The sequence below is a fragment of the Symphodus melops genome, assembly GCF_947650265.1.
Source record: "Symphodus melops genome assembly, chromosome: 15".
NCBI classification, from domain to species: Eukaryota; Metazoa; Chordata; class Actinopteri; order Labriformes; family Labridae; genus Symphodus; species Symphodus melops.
The window spans coordinates 885,856-905,786 of NC_136705.1; the positions used below are offsets into that span (position 1 = coordinate 885,856).

Below are 19,931 nucleotides of genomic sequence, written 5' to 3' on the forward strand. Positions count from 1 at the left end.
AAAAAACGGTATCATGTCAGCTACGTGGGAATGAAAAGTTTCACACCTCGTCCCTCTGCTTTCATGTCGGCTTCACTGAAATGTTCACAGAGGGTCTGTCCGTCTCTCAGGGATCGACATCATCAGATCAGCCAGCAGAGTTCTAACTGTCACACACACACACACACACACACACACACACACACACACACACGTCTTCTCAGTGTCTCTTTCAGACTGGAATTCAAACAGATGACGGATGACGGCGTTATTATCCGTAAACGGTCGGTTCAGGATCAGTAAAATAAATGTATTATTCTTTACTTGAGTCATATTTGAGTTTTCCCTGCTGTGCCAAAGGACTTGCATTTCTGAGGGCCAGAACAAGTAAAAAAAAAAAAAAACAACTCAAACTTCACACACATGACAGAAGTGGTGAAAATCTTCACTCTACAGTCATTGGGTGGGTGTTGCAGCGTGTCTCCACGGCGCCCCCGATACATTTTCGATCAAGTGATCGAGCACTGTGTTGCATCCAAACAATAGACGTCAGGAAACAGCTGGACGCCTCTCTAACTCAAAGTGGACCGAGAACGTCGACCTCACATCGCGTTTCAGATCAGGAGGTAAATATATGTCGGAGTAATCCCAGGATCAGCCTGCAGAGGGCATCGCACCATAGTTCCCCGATGCGAAATCCAAGAAGAGAGCTGGCCAATCAGAGGAAAGTGAGGTTTCACAGACTGACAACATGAGGGGGGGTTCTGGGATCAGGAGGCAGGGTCTGACCCTGAGATAAGAAGCAGAACGTGCAGAGCTCGGGACAGCTGGGTGGATGTTTCTAAAGTTAGCATCACCAGGCTGGTCCCATGTAAAACCCCCAGAGAGAGAGTGTGAAGAACCCTGATCCAGAAAACCAAATCTGGTGTCCTCACTGTGCTGACCGAAATCGTCCCGGGCCGAGAAATGCGTTCACCGAGGCCTTCCGTGTCCTCGGAGCTCTGAAGTTTATAATCTGAGGAAAGTTTTTGTTCCCTCCTGGAGCTGCAGAGGGGAGAACACAGACTGGATGGTGAGTTTGTTGTTTCTGCCCCAGTTAGCTCCGACTCTCTGTGAGCGTGACGGTGCCGTCCTGCTGCACCTGAACGCATCTCTTAAAGAGTCTGCAGAGGGAGGAGGCGTCTCAGCCGGGCAGGTAATGAGACGGGACTGATCTCTGCTTCATCCTCGTCTCCTCTCCCTCACTGTGGAAACAAACAGGATGCTAATTGGTTCACTGCGTGGGTATGCTGTTTAACAGAGTCCCTGTAGATCAGACTGCTGCAGCATCAACAGGCTGCTTCAGCAGAGCGTTGCACTCTCTGGTGCGTAACTCTGTTAATGGTTGCTCAATGTGCCAGCCGGGTTCTGGGGAACTTGAAGCGTCATAGTGCTTTAACTGAGGCAGCTCCAGGAGGAAGTCAAAGTAGGACAGAAGACGAGAAACACGGAGACAATTTATGGAAGCTGTAAGAAGACATGAGTCCAAACCCCAGCTTCCTGTGATGATGAGTATATGCAAGTTCACCTCAAGTCCTAAAACTTCACATCAATACATCGACCACTTATCACGAGGGGAAAACGAGGGGTTAACTCCAGACAACTACATTAAAAAAAAAAACTGTGTACAAATAAGTTCCACATAAAGAAGGCAAATAAAATGTAAACAGACTTTAGCTTGCTAGCTGAACTCTGAAGCTAAATGCTAAACCCCACGCGTCTCCTCTCTCCTGTTTGTATTCTGACAGACGGATTGAACGACATGAAAACGTCCAACAGACGCCCACGATCCGTTCAGTTCTGTCCCGCGTCTTTAACCGAGTCCCTCAGTCTCTAGACTCTTCTCCCCTGTCGCCCCCTGCTGGTGGGATCAACCTCCTTTGCACCTTTAAGAAAAAGCTAAAGACCCAGCTCTTCATGATGATTAAAGAATACGAGAATAGATCAGCTGTCACTTCCTGTCAGCACGTGTGTCCAATCACTGCACTTCCTCGACTCTGGATCCTTCCTCGTTCGTCACTTCTGTTAAGTGAAATGCAGAATTAAGTCAGTGTCGTCAGTGTTTGTTGTTACGGGACTGTCAGATGCTAACTGGATATATTTAACAATTATTACAACTCTCAGAATCTCAGTCATTTGTTTCAGCATGGATTTGATCGTCCGTCGTATTAAAGACCGTCAGACTGAGCCCGTGCAGATCAGGCTGTTTGTGGAACTTCTGTTCTTTACAACAGACAAACGAACAAAAGAAGACGGCAGTCACTTTTTCTTAGGAGTGTTTGTATTGATGCAACACCAAGAGAGAGTCAAAGAAAGAAGAGAGAATCCAGGAGAAGACAGCCAACAGAGGTGATGAGGGAGAAATGAGTGGTACATCGCAGAGAGAAGCAGGGTGAGACGGTGCACAGGAAGTGTGCAGCATTGATTTGTTTTGTCAAGAAAGAACAGCAGACTAAGAGGATTTGTGAGGTTTTCCTGCAGCTCCGACCTCCACACAGTCTGTCTGCAAGCTGCTTTCATTGAGTCGTCCTGAATTTTGCTTTTGAACGTCTCCGTCGGAGGAAATTCATTAGGAATCCACCTCATGAAAGCCCACGCTGAATCCCATCCGCTCGCTAAAAAAGGCGGCCTTAAGCTGGGCAGATGTCAAGTTTTTGCAGCCCGCTGTAATTGCAGCGACCATTCCCCCGCTGCTGCACAGATACGATGTGTAGGAGTGGAGGGAGCGCTGAATGGATTACTCTGAAGGAGGAAAAAATGAACTATCATCTGCTGCACACAGTAAATCCACACAAAGCTTTGTGAGGATTTGTGACATGTGAGAAGACGCTGACTTCGTCTTTCCCTCGCTGGTGCGTGCAGCCTCCGAGTGCAGAGGTCTCCGGCTCCGCCCAGCCGCAAAAAGGAGAACCTGCAGAATTTGATCCCTGCTCTGCGGAGAGTGGTGCTTTGTTATGAAATCGAGGTTCAGCCCGAAGCGTTACATCACAACAGATCTCACTCAAACAGCAGCATCGTTCCTCCTCGAGGGGTCCGCAGACAAAGTAATGAATCACGGGCAAACGGACTCTGAGGGGAGCTCGGGTCGTCACAGCCACCGGACCAAATTTCAAACACACTCCCCGGGGATCGACTTAAAAGATTTCAGAGGTTTCTAAACCCAAACATGGTGAGTCACTGACCATCCCTCCATCAGAGTCAGAGAGCGAGCGGGCGGGCGGAGTGCTGGGGGATGGATGTGCCTTGTTCAGCCTCCATTAGGAATATTGATCTCAGGCCTAGATGGAACAAGGCCTTATGAGACTGTGGAACAAATTAGCCTGGACACCCGCAGTCAGCAGTCTGCAGCAGCCATGAGAGGGGCTGAAATCCTTCTCATAAAACCAGAACATCATTTCCAGAAATCTTCTCTTGAAGCAACAAGATTAAAAGGATTCGGTGTGTTTGCACTTTGGTGCCCTCCAGAGGTCTCTGGGTGCAACTGCTCTGTGGTCAACCACCTGACTGCTCGCCGCCTGACACGACCTGCAGACGTCCGATATAAGAAGAAACCAACGGACCGCGTCGACTGGCAAGGTGCAGACTCGAGCTCGCGTCCACATGTTCGCTAGCTGTTAGCATGTGGAGTATGTTTATGTGTTCAACTGTTGCCATGACGACCGCAGGCCCTGATCGTTTATTACATGCTTCAAGCTTCAAAGCTGACACGAAGGTTGACGAGGAATGAGTTCCTGAGAAACGACTCGGCTCAGACGACGCTCTGTGAAGCCGATAGCGTTTAAACCGAACGTCGTTTTCATGTGAACTTCTCTCGAGATGACCTCCGCCCACTTCCAAGGTCACAGAGTGCAACTGAGCCGCTGTGTGGACATTAGAGAGACGCCATTCTCTCTTGTTGATTTTGTATTTGCCTGCTTGTGTTTATCAGGCGATCTTTAAACACGGAGAAAAGATGTCAAATTAGCACATCGTGTTTTCAGAACACGGAGATGAAGTCATGAAACAGGGAAGAAAATAACAAGATTTTAACACTGAGTTAATTCAAATTAGCTGGCCAAGGTCTTTCCCCACGAGCACTTTAAAGGAGTCCTGTGAGAGTCTTAAATCAACCTCATTAAAATGAAAGATCACAGATTGTTACAGTGCTGGACCTGCAGCCAAGAACCTAGCGCCCCATGCTACGGTGCACGTCACAGCTGCCGTGGGTCCGAATCCGACTATGACCCCCCCACAGCACTTCCTGTCCTATCTAATGAAGACAAAAAGGCCCAAAAACAAACTTTCTGGAACTTTTTGTAGGACAGGTGGAGTGCACCTTGTGGAAGCAGGTCAGAGGAGGTGCTGAGTCCGGAGGCCTGACTCGTGTTTCTGCTGCAGAAACCCTCCGAGGAGCGTCTTGTGATTGAGTCATGTGGTTCCGGCAGCTCACCTCGATCATCGTCTTTATGTAGGACAGAGCAGACAAAGTTTTCAGACGGGCTGGAGCATCACAGACTCCTGTTTCCCTGCACCTCCCTCTCCTCCCTCTCCTCCCGGCCTCCCCTCGCTCGTTTGTCATCCTGGCCTGATTCCTTCAGCCCACTCCTCGTGCTCCTTCCAGACGAACCTCCCGGAGACTGTCGCAGCCTTGTCCTGTCCTCCTCCTGGATCTGGACAGAAACAGCTCTCCGTGGATCCCACATTATGGCCTCATGTGGCTCCGCTGGGAGTTCGATCCCCTGCTCCTGCAGCCCCGTTGATGTGTCCTTGTGTAAGACACTTAACCCTAAAATGCTGCGTCAGGAATGTGCGTGTTAAGGGGAACGTAAGGTCGAGGGTTTGATCCCCAGCTCCTGCAGCAACATGTCCGAACAACTCCTGAAAAAAGTCAACATGGATTTAAGGTGGCAACATGATGACCCTCACAGAGTAAAGTGAAGTTTTAACCGGCTGGTTATCCCGGCAGCAGCCGTGCTCCGGAGGAGGAGACCCTGTCCACTTCTCCATGAAGCCCATGGGCCAAGTTTTTTTTTTTTTTTTTTTTTTTTTTTTGAGCTTGCAGACGTGGATGATTTCTTCTTTCCATGATTTTTTTGTCAGACAAAATGAGCTGACCCCTCTCTCTCTCTGTGGTCACCCCCCACGTCTCATTTGAACGAGCATCTTAACTCCTTGTTTTAATATGACGAGGGAGTCGATCTGGAGCAGGACTTCAGAGGAAGAGCTCAAGCTGGAAGAAGAGCTCGGGCTGGAAGAAGAGCTCGGGCTGGAAGAAGAGCTCGGGCTGGAAGAAGAGCTCGGGCTGGAAGAAGAGGGTCGTGGTTGTTCTGCCATCTGGTCAGGATTCTTCCTCCACGCCTGCTTGTAAAGATATTTGAGGCTCGTCCACCTGAGAGGAGACCTGGGGTTCGTCCCCGAGCATGCTGGGAGGGTTGTATATCTTATCAGGAGGGTTCAGGAAAAGCCTTCAGATCCTTCGGGAACAAGCTGGAGGCGAGGAAGAGAAAACACCCGGAGAAACTGAATGTTCTGTGAAAGATTCAGATCAAAGTTGAAGTCAGTCGAAGACGTGAAAAAAGACGATAAAACAAGAAAGAGCTTCAGAAATACTTTCAAACCCCGAATGGCGTCGGACTGCAGCTTTTCTGGGACATGAAGTGGAAATACAGACGATCTGATCCTGCCTCTATATATGTGACCTTTCAACAAACAACTGGAACCAATCAAATTAAATAACCTGCAGCTGAAATCATTACTTCCTCTCGACTTTCTGACGGCACAGTGAACTTTCCGTTTGATTTCTACGACGTGCCATTTCTGGCTTTCACGTCGTATCGATTCATACGGAAGAGTTCCCTGAAAAAACGGTGGAATCGAATATTTTGTGTCTCCTCCGTCCCGTCCTCGGCAGAGAGCCTGAAAGGTGACAGGCGTCAGTGCCGGAGCTTTTAATGGCGCTGTCGTATCTGACATCTCGCTGTCACCTCAGAGAGCGAGAGAGAGGCTGGAAGTGACATCCCGACCACGATGTGCACCCCTCTCTCTCTCTCTCTCAGGGCCGCTGGTGTCTGAGCGGAGGAGTGGGAAGGCTGGTTAGTGGAACAGTGAGACAGAGAGTGCGGCCTCATCCGTCACCTGGATCCTGAAATCAAACTGTGACCATGAGGTGATAAAAAGGTGACGGAGAGGGATCCCTGCCAACAGCAGACAACATCCCGGGGCCGGCCATCTGTGAGGCGACTCCGTGAGCCCGAGCCGTGTGTGACTCCAGCGACAACCAAATACAGAAGAGCAAAATAAACCTGCAGTACCTGAAGTGTCCACCGGAGGCTGTCCCTGTGAGCTCCCGTATTAAAATCTCCATGAACATGATCCCAGTTCTTGTCCCTTTTAGTTTCTTTCGGTCGTCATGACAACAGTGTTTGACTGACAGGTGCGCGGGTGGACGCTGCTTCTCTAACGCTGCAGCAGCAGTTGTTGATTCATTGGAGCTTCTTCTTTTCTTCTTTGGGGTTTTTTTGCCGTTTTTAAACCGAAGTGTGGACAGAGCAGGAAAGCGCCGGTCGGACTTAAGATGCTTTTCAGGTGTCCAGCTCATCTCGCGTGCGGGATGGATCCCGCCTCACGGCGCCTCTGCTGTCCACTGTCACTGCACTTTTCGATTTTTAAACCCTGAATATCAAACGTTTGATAGAAATCAGGGTCGGCCCGAGGCCCTCCGAGCAGATCTGGAAGGTTGAGATTGGATCTTTGTACGGCTCACATTACAAGATCGTTTGTGCAGATAATCGCTGGGAGAAGCCCGGAGTCGGGAACGACGGCGTGATCGTTGGAAGGAGGAGCCAGGATTAACCACATGTTGACTGAGACGACGTCCGTCCTTCATACTGTGGTTTTATTGGACAGCAGAAACCAGCGTGCAGCTTCTCAGTACCTGCAGCGTGTCCATCGGTTAGCATTTAACGTATTCCAGCCGAGGCTTCGCCTTCTGTCTGCGTCTCTCTTTCTTTCAAACCTGAGAGGCGTTCAGATCAACCATAAGGTGAACTTCTCCCGTCCAGATATCTCTGTTATTCCAACTTATGTCCAAGTTGTGATCAAAGTCAACCTGTTGAGATTGAAGCTAAACGTTAGCGCTCAAACTCTGGAGGATGATGGATGAAAGTCATAATCTCCTGGCTCTCCTTCGTCTCTTTCTCCTCTCTTCATCAAGTGTTGTCAGACAAATCAAAGGGATGAAAATGTGTCACGTAAAGGGGGAATATGTGTTGTTTGTCTGCTATCCCTCCTAACACATGATGGACTACTTTATTTCATGGCTGACTCTAAAGTGAGTCCTGCAGATGTGTTTTATTCCCCCCTCAGACGCTGCGATCTGTGGATGAGATGAAATCATTTTCCCTCCGCAGAAACACTCGCCTCCTTCCTCTTATTGAGAGGTAGGAAATTACACCTGAATGGAACCAATCAGAACATTCACCGCCGAGCCTGCAGACACTGAGACCAACCTCAGCCACCAGGAGAAGTAATATCAGCACAGTGTCACAGCTTTAATGGAAAAATAAAGATTTGGCTCAGAAGCAGGCAAACCGAGCGTGAAAGAAGAAAGCAGCGAGGCCACGTTTGTTTCCCTCGTCTGCTGCTCACTGAGCCGCCGGGTCGGTTAAACTTATCATCCTGCCTTCCTCAAAAAAAAAGAGAAATTAGCTCCTGTTGTACCAAAACAGACTGTTCACCCGTGTGGATTCGTGTTTTGTTCAGTGTTTGGGGCAGAAACTGTGAAGTGAAGTGTTACAAATCCCCTCGCAGATCACAGAGAGGCGGTGTGTGTTTTAATTTGATGCGTGTGATTAAAAAGCCTGAAAATGTTTAAAAGGACCTGGAGGAGCGCTCAGTGAAATCCCATCAAGTAGGAGAAGGGGGGGGGGGGGGGGGCTGCAGTTATTCACAGCTTTATTTGTAGTCTTTCAAACAAGTGGCACACTGACTGGATGAATGTTGATCAAGTACGTCAATAAGTTAATGACGTGTGTTTAGGGAAAGCACTCAAACAGAAATACTGTTCAGGCTTAAAAAGTCGCGCTCGAGTAAAGCTCACAGAGAGAGACGGGAACTGATCAACAGCACAAACACACCCAGAGGTCAAAGGTCAGGGACTGAGTCAGCGGAGGGGACACCTAGCAGACAGCTAGCAGCTCCCGCCTGTCACTCAAAGAGGCCACGCCCCCTAATTCTACATCCCTTTAAGCCTTAATATAATATAAACAGGTGAGTTGTAGAAACATTCAGGCCGAATAGCTGAAGAGAGAAACGAGCTCTCGAGACACAAACTGTTTTTATACCAGGTTTACTTTAACATAGAGCTCTATGGAGACTGACTCACTGCAGGAGACAGACTCTAGTGGACACTGGAGGAACTGCAAGTTTGGACTTCAGCTATGTCTCAGTTCAGTTTGATTGTAGCATGATGTTTGTGTTTGTGTGACTTCCTGTAAGCATGCGTGTGTGTCTGCACATGTTAGCTTTAGCTTTGCACATGTTTATGTTGGTGTTTATGTTGTGTGTGTGTGTGTGTGTGTGTGTGTGTGTGTGTGTGTGTGTGCTCAGTCTTTGTGTCACATGATGCACACTGAGTGAGCACTGTGTCTCCCTCTGTGCCTCCCCGGCTCTCAGGTACTCGTTCCAGGACGAGGAGGACATGTTCATGGTGGTGGACCTCCTGCTGGGAGGAGACCTGCGTTACCACCTGCAGCAGAGCGTCCAGTTCAGCGAGGACGCCGTCAAACTCTACCTCTGTGAGATGACGCTGGCGCTCGACTACCTGCAGAGTCAGCACATCATCCACAGGTGCTCGCTCATCTTCCTCCTCCTCCTCTTCTGGCTCGAGGCTTCACACTGTGCAGATAAAACACAGGGTTTCAAACTGTTGCACTGAAATCTGCAGCTTCTGTATCTGCTGTGTTGTGATGCACTTAGCAGTCATGTTGCACCCGGCGCACACAGGCTACAGTCCTCAGTACAGCCGGACGTGGGTTCAAATCCTGCCTCAGCCCCTTTACTACATGTCATCTCCCAACACTTCCTGTCTCTGTTTAGAAATCCTCCCCAACGAAGGCAGAACGTCCTTCAGCCTCTGCTGCTGCTCTGATTCACTGCAGGCTCAAAGAATCTCTGAGAGCAATAAAAGATTTACTTTAAGTCATATTCATCCAAGCTCAGGGCCGAGGTCTATAGCCAATAGAAATACGCTCATCATTGGAAAATATTGTCGAATTCAGCTTTTAAATTTTCACCCTGACATATTCTTAATGTGCCATGACTCTTCTACCCATCACGCTTGTTTTGTTCCTGTGATTGTGATGTATGGATTCCTCTGTGAGACGGGAGTCACGCTGCTCTTTAGCTTCCTCCTGTTCGACTTGAGCACGGAACAGAAAGTCATTAAAGTCGACGCCGCTCGCTGAGAGAACAGACGTCCTGTTTCTCTGGCTTCTGATTCAAACGTTCAGAAAACACAGACAAATGAGAGAAACATTAAAGTCCCTGCCGTGTATGTACAACTCCTACAGCATAGAACAGAGCCAACGCTCCAGTGTCGGCTCGCGGCTTCATTCAATTTTATTTCATCAAAAATACTAAAGAGGAGTTTGAGTTCAAAGCTTGTGCAGAGGGAGAACTCAGAGTGAATATCAGCTCAAGGTGACGATTGAGACTTTTAGTATTCAGGAGCCTTTCTGTTCTGCTGCTGCAGCTCACAGCCATATTATTATTATTATTATTATTATTGTTCTTATTGGTGATTTATGAGTGTAATGATTTATTCTTCAGACTGGAACTCAAACAGCAAAATGAATCAGTCGTCTCGGAGACGGCTGTAGAGCCTGGAGGAGCGAGGATGTGTGCAGCCTGTTTGTCACTGTAGAAACCAAACATTAACTCTCAACAGGCTTAACGTTTCACGCAGATACAGTGATGACCTGTAGGCCGGGGTGATACGACTAAATGTCATTTTAATCAATGTTTATTGTTGATTTAATCTGTTTTTCTTTTGAATTGAAAATCAGATTTTGGCTCCTGAAGAAAGCAGATGGTAAATTGAGATTTATTGTCAGAACGTGACGAGAGCTGCTTTCCACCTTTCCATCTCTGTCAAGCCCAGAGGAAGTGCGCAGCCCGCTGAGGCTGATTTGACATGGTGGCCAAACCTGGTACTGCAGCGTCACGTGACTCCATTAGGCCCAAGAAGCTCACCCTGGGAAACAGATGTCTAAATATCTGCAGATACATTTAGTTATTGAGGTGTTTAAACTTCCCGACTCTTTGAAATCATTCGGTCCTGAAAGTTGTAAAATGAACTTCTGAGACATTTTGTGTGGACGTAATGAGTGCAGATCAGAGGACTGTGTGCACCCAGCGAGCACTGAAGGCTCTGACCTGACTTCATGTCGTTAAACATTAACACACAGTGCGGAGAATGTTCTCCTTCATGTCAGCAGCACAAAGTCACAGCGACTTTCTCACCAGCTTGACTCCACTGTTTCTGTATAAATATATGAGTTCAGCAAATCCTGTTGACTTATCTTTCCTGCTTCCTGTTTCACCTCAGCAGTAAAAGTGCTTCCTGTGTGAAAAGGCACGGAGGGCGTCTTTGTGTGAGCTCTTATTTTACACACATGGAAACCTCCTCGTGTGTGTTTCTGTTAAATGCAAACATTCATCATCTTCAACCGGAGTGGACGCTCCATCCACGGCTGTGTGTGCAGATCTGCTGAGCACAGCAGCGCGTGTGTGTGTGTGTGTGTGTGTGTGTGTGTGTGTGTGGATCCCTGCAGACTGCAGATTTAGATTCACAGATGGTTGAAAAACTGTTTGAACCTTGTTTAAAACCTCAGAGGGGCTTCATTTCTTCTTCAAACAACAGACGGTGTGTGTGAGTGTGTGTGTGTGTGTGTGTGTGTGTGTGTGTGTGTGTGTGTGTGTGTGTGTGTGTGTGTGTGTGTGTGTGTGTGTGTGTGTGTGTGTGTGTGTGTGTGTGTGTGTGTGTGTGTGTGTGTGTGTGTGTGTGTATAGAAGTGTGTTTTAGTCTGTGGACAGAGAAGCAAACCTGAGCGTCTGATTCACCTGAACATTTAGCAACATAACATATATTTTTGCTTCTCTCTGGACTCCTTTCCAGTAGAAATGTTCCTGCTATAATCAGGTGAATAATTACTTCTCCACTTCATGTGTATTTAAAGGACCAATCAGAGAGCTGCTCTCTTCCTGTGTGATCAGTCAGCCAATCAGCTGCTCAAACTAGGATCAATGTTGGCGATGCTTTTGAAACATGGAGAGAGGTTAGAACGCAGAAAGCTTTACAGACCCATGCAGAGCTGGCTAAACACTGAAGCTACAGTGTCCACCACATGCAGAGCTGGCTAAACACTGAAGCTACAGTGTCCACCACATGCAGAGCTGGCTAAACACTGAAGCTACAGTGTCCACCACATGCAGAGCTGGCTAAACACTGAAGCTACAGTGTCCACCACATGCAGAGCTGGCTAAACACTGAAGCTACAGTGTCCACCACATGCTGAGCTGGCTAAACACTGAAGCTACAGTGTCCACCACATGCAGAGCTGGCTAAACACTGAAGCTACAGTGTCCACCACATGCAGAGCTGGCTAAACACTGAAGCTACAGTGTCCACCACATGCAGAGCTGGCTAAACACTGAAGCTACAGTGTCCACCACATGCAGAGCTGGCTAAACACTGAAGCTACAGTGTCTCTACATGCAGAGCTGGCTAAACACTGAAGCTACAGTGTCCACCACATGCTGAGCTGGCTAAACACTGAAGCTACAGTGTCCACCACATGCAGAGCTGGCTAAACACTGAAGCTACAGTGTCCACCACATGCAGAGCTGGCTAAACACTGAAGCTACAGTGTCCACCACATGTAGAGCTGGCTAAACACTGAAGCTACAGTGTCCACCACATGCTGACCTGTGTGAGAGGAGGGGGCGGAGCCAGCTCTCTGTGATGATTAGAGTTTAGACTGCAGTACTCATTTTAAACACTCCTTGGATGTGAGTGGGTTGTCGAGTCCGGTAGCTTCTGCAAGTTAGCTTCCACCCCTGACTGTTGCTAAGTCACGTAGCAAACACATCTGTAACGTAAGCTCCAGATCGACTCTGAGGCTGATGGATGCTTCTCATCTCTCCTCCTCTCCGTCTTTGACTTCAGCTTCTCTGCCCCCCCCCTCTCTCCTCTCCCCACGGGGACCCACGCCCGTCCCCGGCTCTGCAATTTTGTTCCACCCTGTAAGTTTTTGACAGCAGAATACTATACAATTATTTTGTTGCAGCAACTGTGGGAAGAAAGGGTCTCTGGTCTCCTAGCAACAGTCAGCCGCCACCATGCCCAAGGAGGTAAAACTGGTCCTCCGAGTAGAGAGAGGAAAAAGTCCTCTTGTTTCGTCTCCAGGATTCTTAATTTGCCATGTCTCATACCCGTGACTAGTTCAACCTGCTTACCAATCTATTCTTCTTCTTCTGCATGATGCAGTCTTTACTTTACATGTTGTTTCACGTCTCTCGCTGCAGACTGAATCCAACATTCATTTTCTCAAATGAACAGCTCAGACTGAAGCTGACACTCAAGACGCCTCGTGAACATGTGCGGATGTTTTTTTTTTCCTCCAGCTTTTTGCTGCCCGATCCCTCTGACCCCTCTCCACTCCTCTGCAAGAGTTCAGCACGTGATGGCACCATCAGCTTAGCGTAGCGTAGCCGCAGTGAACAAATGCATCCGTTGGGAGGTGTTGTTGCTCTCTGCGGAGCGTGCGAGTTCTCCTCACCAGCGTGATGTGAGGCGTAATTAAATCAGATGTGTGGGCTCCGTTAATTGCCTGTGGAGAGATTGGAGAAAATGTTGAGGTGTGTGTGTGTGTGTGTGTGTGTGTGTGTGTGTGTGTGTGTGTAATTGTGTCCGCTGCATGTGCAGACAGACCTGCAGGAGCCACCAGGGGGATCTCTGACGCTCGTGTTCTCCAGCAACGTTTAAAATGCAGGGCTGAATTTCTCCTTCACACATGCGTGCACACACACCTACACACACACACACACACACACACACACACACACACACACACACACACACACACACACACATACACACACATACACACACATACACTGTACACACACACAACACACGTTACACCAGCATGTATTTCACACATGCATCAGCCTCCTACAGGCTTTCACATCCACACATGCTGTGCACATGGAGATCTGGAGATCATCAGAACAGTCAGTCTGATTATGATTCAACAAGTGTGTCTCTACCTTTCTCAATAAAACAGACAAACTTCTCTGGCACAGAGAAAAACACAAAGTCCTACCATGAGAGAAGAGTTGTGTGACCTCCCGTCTGTTGCTCCGTCTCTCTCAGCTGTGAGTGAAACGTACCGGAAAATACTAAAAGCTGCCGCTCCGTCAGCAGATGCAAATGTGTTCAAAATGATTCTTTATTTGATGTTAAGCTGAATACTGTTTGCACGATGAATGATTCAAATGAAGGAGGCTGTGGTCCTCCAGGCGGGCGGCCCGGGTTAGAATCCTCTCGCTCTCTCTCTCCCTGATTTCCATCTTCATCCACTGTCCACTAGCTCTGCTATGAAGGCTTAAAAAGCCCCCAAAATAACTCTTAAAAAACATCAAATTAGAGGATGAATGATTTCTTTTGACTGAATCTCACTCACACAAACATCGTCTTTCACCCGCCTGCTTTCATCACTTTCAAACCGTTTCTGTTTCCCTCAGAGACGTGAAGCCGGACAACATCCTGCTGGATGAGCAAGGTGAGAAAGTGTGTTAAAGCTTCTGTGCATTTATCTTAGACTTGGATGATTACCAGGAGAAGGAGCCATTCAGAGCTGCTTACATGTAAACATGACAGGGAGACTTAGAGTCTACATTATGCAGCATTGAGTCTCTCACACACTCTTCTGAAACAGATCAGCTGTTATGCAGACGATACAATCCTGTTCATGCACGACCAGCTCAAGCTGACTTTGAGTTGCAGTACCCATTTTAACCACTAGGCGCCAGAGTTACTTATTGCGCCTTTAATTATGAATGAAAATGCCCCTCAAACTTCCAGTTTGAGCTCTGGTATCTACTTGTTATGTCTGTGTCATCAGGAGACATGTAAAGACAGCAGGGAGTCCATCAGGACAAGTAGGACACACTGATAATGACACAAAGACTCAGTGATGCAGACTGATGAAGTGTCAGCTTTCATCATCGCTGCGACTCTGTATTTAGGTCAAACACTCTGATTGATTAATGCAGGACTTTGATATTTGATTTGGATCAACTGCGTTTCTTCTTCTTCTTCTTCTCTTTAGGTCACGCTCACCTGACGGACTTCAACATCGCGACGATAATAAAGGACGGAGAAAGAGCCACAGCCTTAGCAGGGACAAAGCCCTACATGGGTAACACACTGTGGTGTTTATCTCTTTGAGCCAATAGTAAAAAAAAAGAAAGAAATAGTTTTAGTCTTGGCAATTGGTTGATTTTGTTACTTAGTTTTTTTAAAGGTTTCTTGTGTTTCCCTGATCACCAGCGATAATCTGTCTGACTGAGGCGGCTGGTAGCTTTAAAGCCAGATATTTAACATCTGTAATTTGGTTCAATAATATTCTTTCTTTTCTAAATGTACCCGTTACTGTCACGACATGCGACGGTTCGATTCGCTTTTTAAAATGTCTTCCATCTCATCGTGTTATTACATCAGTCAGCTGATGACGGCTCTCTGCACAGGAAATCTCTCTCTCTCTCTCTCTCTCTCTCTGTCTCTCTCTGTCTCTCTCTCTCTCTCTCTCTCTCTCTCTCTTCCTCTCTCTCTGTCTCTCTCTCTCTCTGTCTCTCTCTCTCTCTCTCTCTTCCTCTCTGTGTGTGTGTGTCTCTCTCTCTCTCTCTCTCTCTCTCTGTCTCTCTCTCTCTCTCTGTCTCTCTCTCTCTCTCTCTGTCTCTCTCTCTCTCTCTCTCTGTCTCTCTCTGTCTCTCTCTGTCTCTCTCTCTGTCTCTCTCTGTCTCTCTCTCTCTCTCTCTCTCTCTCTCTCTCTCTCTCTCTATTGAGAATCTTCTTTGTTTTCAGCCCCAGAGATCTTCCAGTCGTTTGTCAGTGGGGGGACAGGATATGCCTTTGAGGTGGACTGGTGGTCACTTGGGGTGACGGTCTTTGAAGTGCTTCGTGGATGGGTAACGCATCATCACTTTTTTTTATTTCTTAAAGTTTGAAACCTGAAATCTCTCTGTCTGATGTCTCTGTCTCATGCTGTTTGTCTTTTTGTCCCCTGACCAGAGGCCCTACGACATCCATGCCAGTAACTCTGTGGAGTCTCTGATCCAGCTCTTCAGCACAGTCAGCGTCCAGTACAGCCCCACGTGGCCCAAAGACCTGGTCTCCCTCATGAGGAAGGTGAGCTGGAAGAAAAAGGATTGTACTTTTCAGGCTCCATTTTCCTTTGAGTTAAAATATGAGGAGGTGAACTAACCGGGATGCCTGGACCCTGACGGGAGGGGGAGAAGTGGGAGATAAAGATGCTGGGGTTCATATCAGGATAAAACGTCTCGGAGGAAGCAGGTACTGAGGGGGAGGGGGAGAAGAGCTGAGACCTTCAGGGCAAAGGAGGAAACAAATGACAGATGGAAGAACAGAAAGAGAGAGAGAGAGAGAGAAACAGTCGTCTTCCTGTTTAAGGATCTCAACACTTCTCTGACCCAGACTCGTGTGCTGTTATATAAAAGTCTTTGTTGTTCTCTTGAAAGTGGGATTGTGCTGAGAGATCCTCTCGCTCTTTCTTTCTGCGGTGCGTTTTCCATCTGAGCGTCAGCGTGAGGAGCTCCGGCTTGTTAAGCAGGACATTTTGTGGCAGAGAGCGTGCGTGCATGTGCAGAGTGTCTGAGTGGTTTTTTGGGCCCGGCTCCGGTCTCTTCCGCTCGGCTGCTGATCGATTACCGTGTCTGGACTCGGCCCCGGCCCTGCAGGAGAAAACTGAATCAGCCGCTGACCCTCAGAAGGAAATAAAGCAGAGGGAGAGAGCGAACATGACAACACAGTCACATCCTGTTAGCGTCCCCCGAGGTCACCAGGACAAATATGGGACTTTAATCATCTGTCTTGATGAGGGAAACACTTCTGATGATAACCTGATGATTAACACTGCCCCCTGTTGGTTGAATTCGTCTGTGGCGGCAACATATTAAAATATTAGCATGCATGTATTGTGAAATGGATGATCATCTGACTGACAGGGTGGCTAAATGAATAATGCACTAAAATCCTCTTCTACAGAGTATCTGAACATTTCTCCCAACATGTGAGATAAATCCGGTCCTTCGTTTGTGGTCTGCAGGAGTCTGACCACTCAGAGGAAAATGCTCCGTTTCTAATATGCTCTCCTTGTGATGTCACAGTGGGATTCTGGTAAAAAAAAAAAAATTATAAAAAAAAAAAGCCTACAGCTAAACGTTTGAGCAGGTCGGCCATTTTTATTTGAAGACAAACAAACCAAAATGTAAATTTTTTTTTTTTCAACTTCTGGTTTTTCTGACTTCCTGATCCCTCCTTGTCTCACCGTTGGCACTCTATCAGACTCAGTAAACTTTCTTTATTGTCATTCAAACTTTACAGAGCAGATAAGAACAACATTTCGTTGCTTTGGCTCGTAGTGCAGCATAAAAAAAAAACAGCAGCAAGTATTTACATGAGGAAGGTTGTTGACTCTCTTTGGTCACATTTCAAGCTGCTCAGCGTGGATGGAAGATTTGAAGAAGGTTTAAGAAGCATGAAGAGGAAACATCCTGCACACTACTCTCACCAATTTATTACGTACACCTTCATCAAGTCACAGCAAAGAGAAGCATAGTGGTGAAACTTTGCTGCAGCAGTGATTTAATATGAACTTAAATGATTTATGTGATGATGTCATAATGTTAAATATAAAGTGCCTGCTCACAAACTACTTCCTGTTTGAGATAACTGAAGACGCATCACGAGTGGCTCAGTCTGTAGGAAGAGTTGCCGGTTCACATCCCTATGTGGACCATGCACGTTGGCCTGTTAGCTGGAGTGGTGCCAGAGCACTTCCTGAGCACCACTGAGGTGCCCTTGAGCAAGGCAGTGAACAACAAACTCCTCTGCTGCAGCAGCCCCACTCTGACATCTCTCCACTAATGCACCAGTCCCTCCCTCACGGGGTTAATAAAGTATCTGAAAACCAGATTCCAGACTCGTCACCGTCGTTCGGTATTAAAAGCGAGGACTGAAGTGCGTCCAGCCTGGACGAAACCCTTAAATATTAAATGTAGAAGTTTTTGTGCAGAGATAGTTTCAGGGAAGCCAGGAAGGATTACAAATTTACGAGAGTATTTTTGGCTCCTTGTTATGTTCCCTTCACTTAGCACAGAGAAACACAGTCTGGCTGCTGTCTCAAAGTGCACAACAGAAAGGAAACCATCACGTTGATTTTCTATTTTTTCACCCTCAATTTATCGAGTCTATTTCTCCTCCTCCCGGAGAGCAGAGCTCGGCTGAGAGTGAGCAGGGAATTTGTGAAGGTGACGTGAAGAAGGTGACATTCCTGTGTGTGTGTGTGTGTGTGTGTGTGTGTGTGTGTGTGTGTGTGTGTGTCCTGTCCTTCCAGCTCCTGACAGTGAACCCTGAGCATCGTTTCTCCAGCCTGTCTGATATGCAGACTTCTCCCTACCTCGCTGACGTCAACTGGGACGCCGTGTTCGAAAAGAAGACGGAGGCCGGGTTTGTTCCTAATGTGAGTTGGGAAGCTGTCGGCACGCACACACACACACACACACACACACACACACGCACACACACGTGCAAAACACTTAAAGACACACACTTCTTCGTGTTTGAAGATGGTGATGAGCATGTGTATCAAATAAATAATGCAGTAATAATGCAATAAAGTGTGTAACAGCACACTATTGTGTGTGTGTGTGTGTGTGTGTGTGTGTGTGTGTGTGTGTGTGTGTGTGTGTGTGTGTGTGTGTGTGTGTGTGTGTGTGTGTGTGTGTGTGTGTGTGTGTGTGTGTGTGTGTGTGTGTGTGTGTGTGTGTGTGTGTGTGTGTGAGTGAGAGAGCACTTTGTGGTTCTGCGTGCTCCACATGTGATTTATGATCCTCTCTCTCTCTGTGTGTGTGTGTGTGTGTGTGTGTGTGTGTGTTTCTGATTGGCTCGTGCTGCAGAAAGGTCGGCTGCACTGCGACCCCACCTTCGAGCTGGAGGAGATGATCCTGGAGTCCCGCCCCCTTCACAAGAAGAAGAAGCGGCTGGCCAAGAACAGATCCCGAGACAACAGCAAAGATTCCCAGTCTGTGAGTGACGGCTGCTGGTTTGACCACATGGTCTCTGAACGAGGACTGGACCGGCGTGTGGTCACTCCGAGCCTTCGTGATTGGTTCAGTCTCAACCATAAGAGTTCATTAAAGATCTCAAAACCATAGAAGAAGAAGATTGAGCAGCCGTTATTTCAACAATTCGATTAAGGAGGTGCTGTTTATTAGTCTGAGTATGTTCTTCTTCTCTCGAGTCTAAAACAGCTTTCATACACAAGGGGAGGAGCCAGCCGTCCCGTCCATGTAAACATATCTGCCGGCTGGTCGGTCGAGCTCTAGTCAGAAGTGAATATATTTGAAAAAGGGGGTGGAGCTAGGACGGAGCTGAGTTCTAAAGCTGTAAAAGGAAGCAAGTAAAAGGTGACGGTGATGATCAAGATTGAAGCGACATGCTGTGATTAGCATTAGCATATTAGCATATTATTGAAGGCGAGACGTCACAGACCGCCGCGTACAGGTGAACCGTGTTTGGCGCTCGTCAGCTTCATTAACCTGCTTCATCTTGGAACAGATTAAATGTATGCAGCTCCTTCCCAACACACACTTTTGAATTCAGGCTTCAGATATGAGAGATGTGGGTAACGCCAGCACTGAAAGCAAAGTGCTGAGGAGGAGGAGGAGGAGCTGTTAGGATGAAGGTGGAATTCAAGATGTCACGTCATCTGTTGGAAGGCTTTTATTCTCTTTGATGGTGGAGAGGGTTATTTTTAGTCCCATTTAAAACGCTTGTTTACCATCGCACCAAGGCTGTGATTTACTGCCTCCACGTTAATGTGATCTCAGTATCCATGTGCACATCAGATTAGTGTTATTTCCACCAGCACACACACACACACACACACACACACGTCTTTGAATAATAACCTGCTGTGTACAGTAGGAGGTGAAGCTCACGGAGCGAGCGCACATGAAGAGACAGGACGGGAGGATAATAATGCAGCTCAGGTTTTCCTCGCTCTCCGCTCTGTCACTTTCTGTCAAAAGTGTATATTTTTAGATGGCAGGAGCATCTTTCCTCCTCCTGACACCAGGAAACATTGAGAGACATAAAGAGAGGCTCATTGTACAATCTCCTCGCTGCAGGCATCCACGACGTACGCTGATTACAGCGTGAAGATCAGACAGGAATCTCTCCTTTAAAGTCACTCTGTGTTTCCTTCTGCAGGTTACAGAATCAAAAAACACCGAACAGTCGAATCCTGCAGGATGTCAAGATCGTTCCACAACAACAAAAAGGGTTTAAACTGCAGGAATTCCTCTCACTCTGGGAACTCTGTCCTGACGTTAGAGGATAGATTATATTTCTGCAGAAACAGAAAAGGCTTAGCATGGCCTCGTTACCAACACACCAATGTTTGTTCACCATGCTAAGCTAACTGATAGCATGCTTCATGTGTATGGCTTTAAAATGGTGAATATCCTGAGAGTATAGAAACTGTATTGAATTGATCCACACATACTATACTATATACATGTGCACACATACAGACAGTGATCCAGCTCAGTCGGCAGGAAGCGGAGGG

At 47.4% G+C, this 19,931-nt stretch overlaps 2 protein-coding genes across 2 annotated transcripts in view; both read left to right on the plus strand.

Annotated features, from left to right (window-relative positions):
• Positions 1 to 19,931, plus strand: part of LOC306835646 (uncharacterized protein) — a 380,835-nt gene that overhangs the window by 176,875 nt on the left and 184,029 nt on the right. The gene's annotated exons all lie outside the window — the stretch shown is intronic.
• The window catches only part of stk32c (serine/threonine kinase 32C), a 53,187-nt gene that overhangs the window by 31,150 nt on the left and 2,106 nt on the right, over positions 1 to 19,931 (plus strand). Inside the window, exons 4-10 of the mRNA XM_079363361.1 lie at positions 8,671 to 8,844; positions 13,804 to 13,841; positions 14,391 to 14,480; positions 15,146 to 15,249; positions 15,353 to 15,469; positions 17,697 to 17,822; positions 18,259 to 18,387. Of these exons, the coding sequence (XP_079219487.1) occupies positions 8,671 to 8,844; positions 13,804 to 13,841; positions 14,391 to 14,480; positions 15,146 to 15,249; positions 15,353 to 15,469; positions 17,697 to 17,822; positions 18,259 to 18,387 (778 nt within the window). The remainder of the gene's footprint in view (positions 1 to 8,670; positions 8,845 to 13,803; positions 13,842 to 14,390; positions 14,481 to 15,145; positions 15,250 to 15,352; positions 15,470 to 17,696; positions 17,823 to 18,258; positions 18,388 to 19,931) is intronic.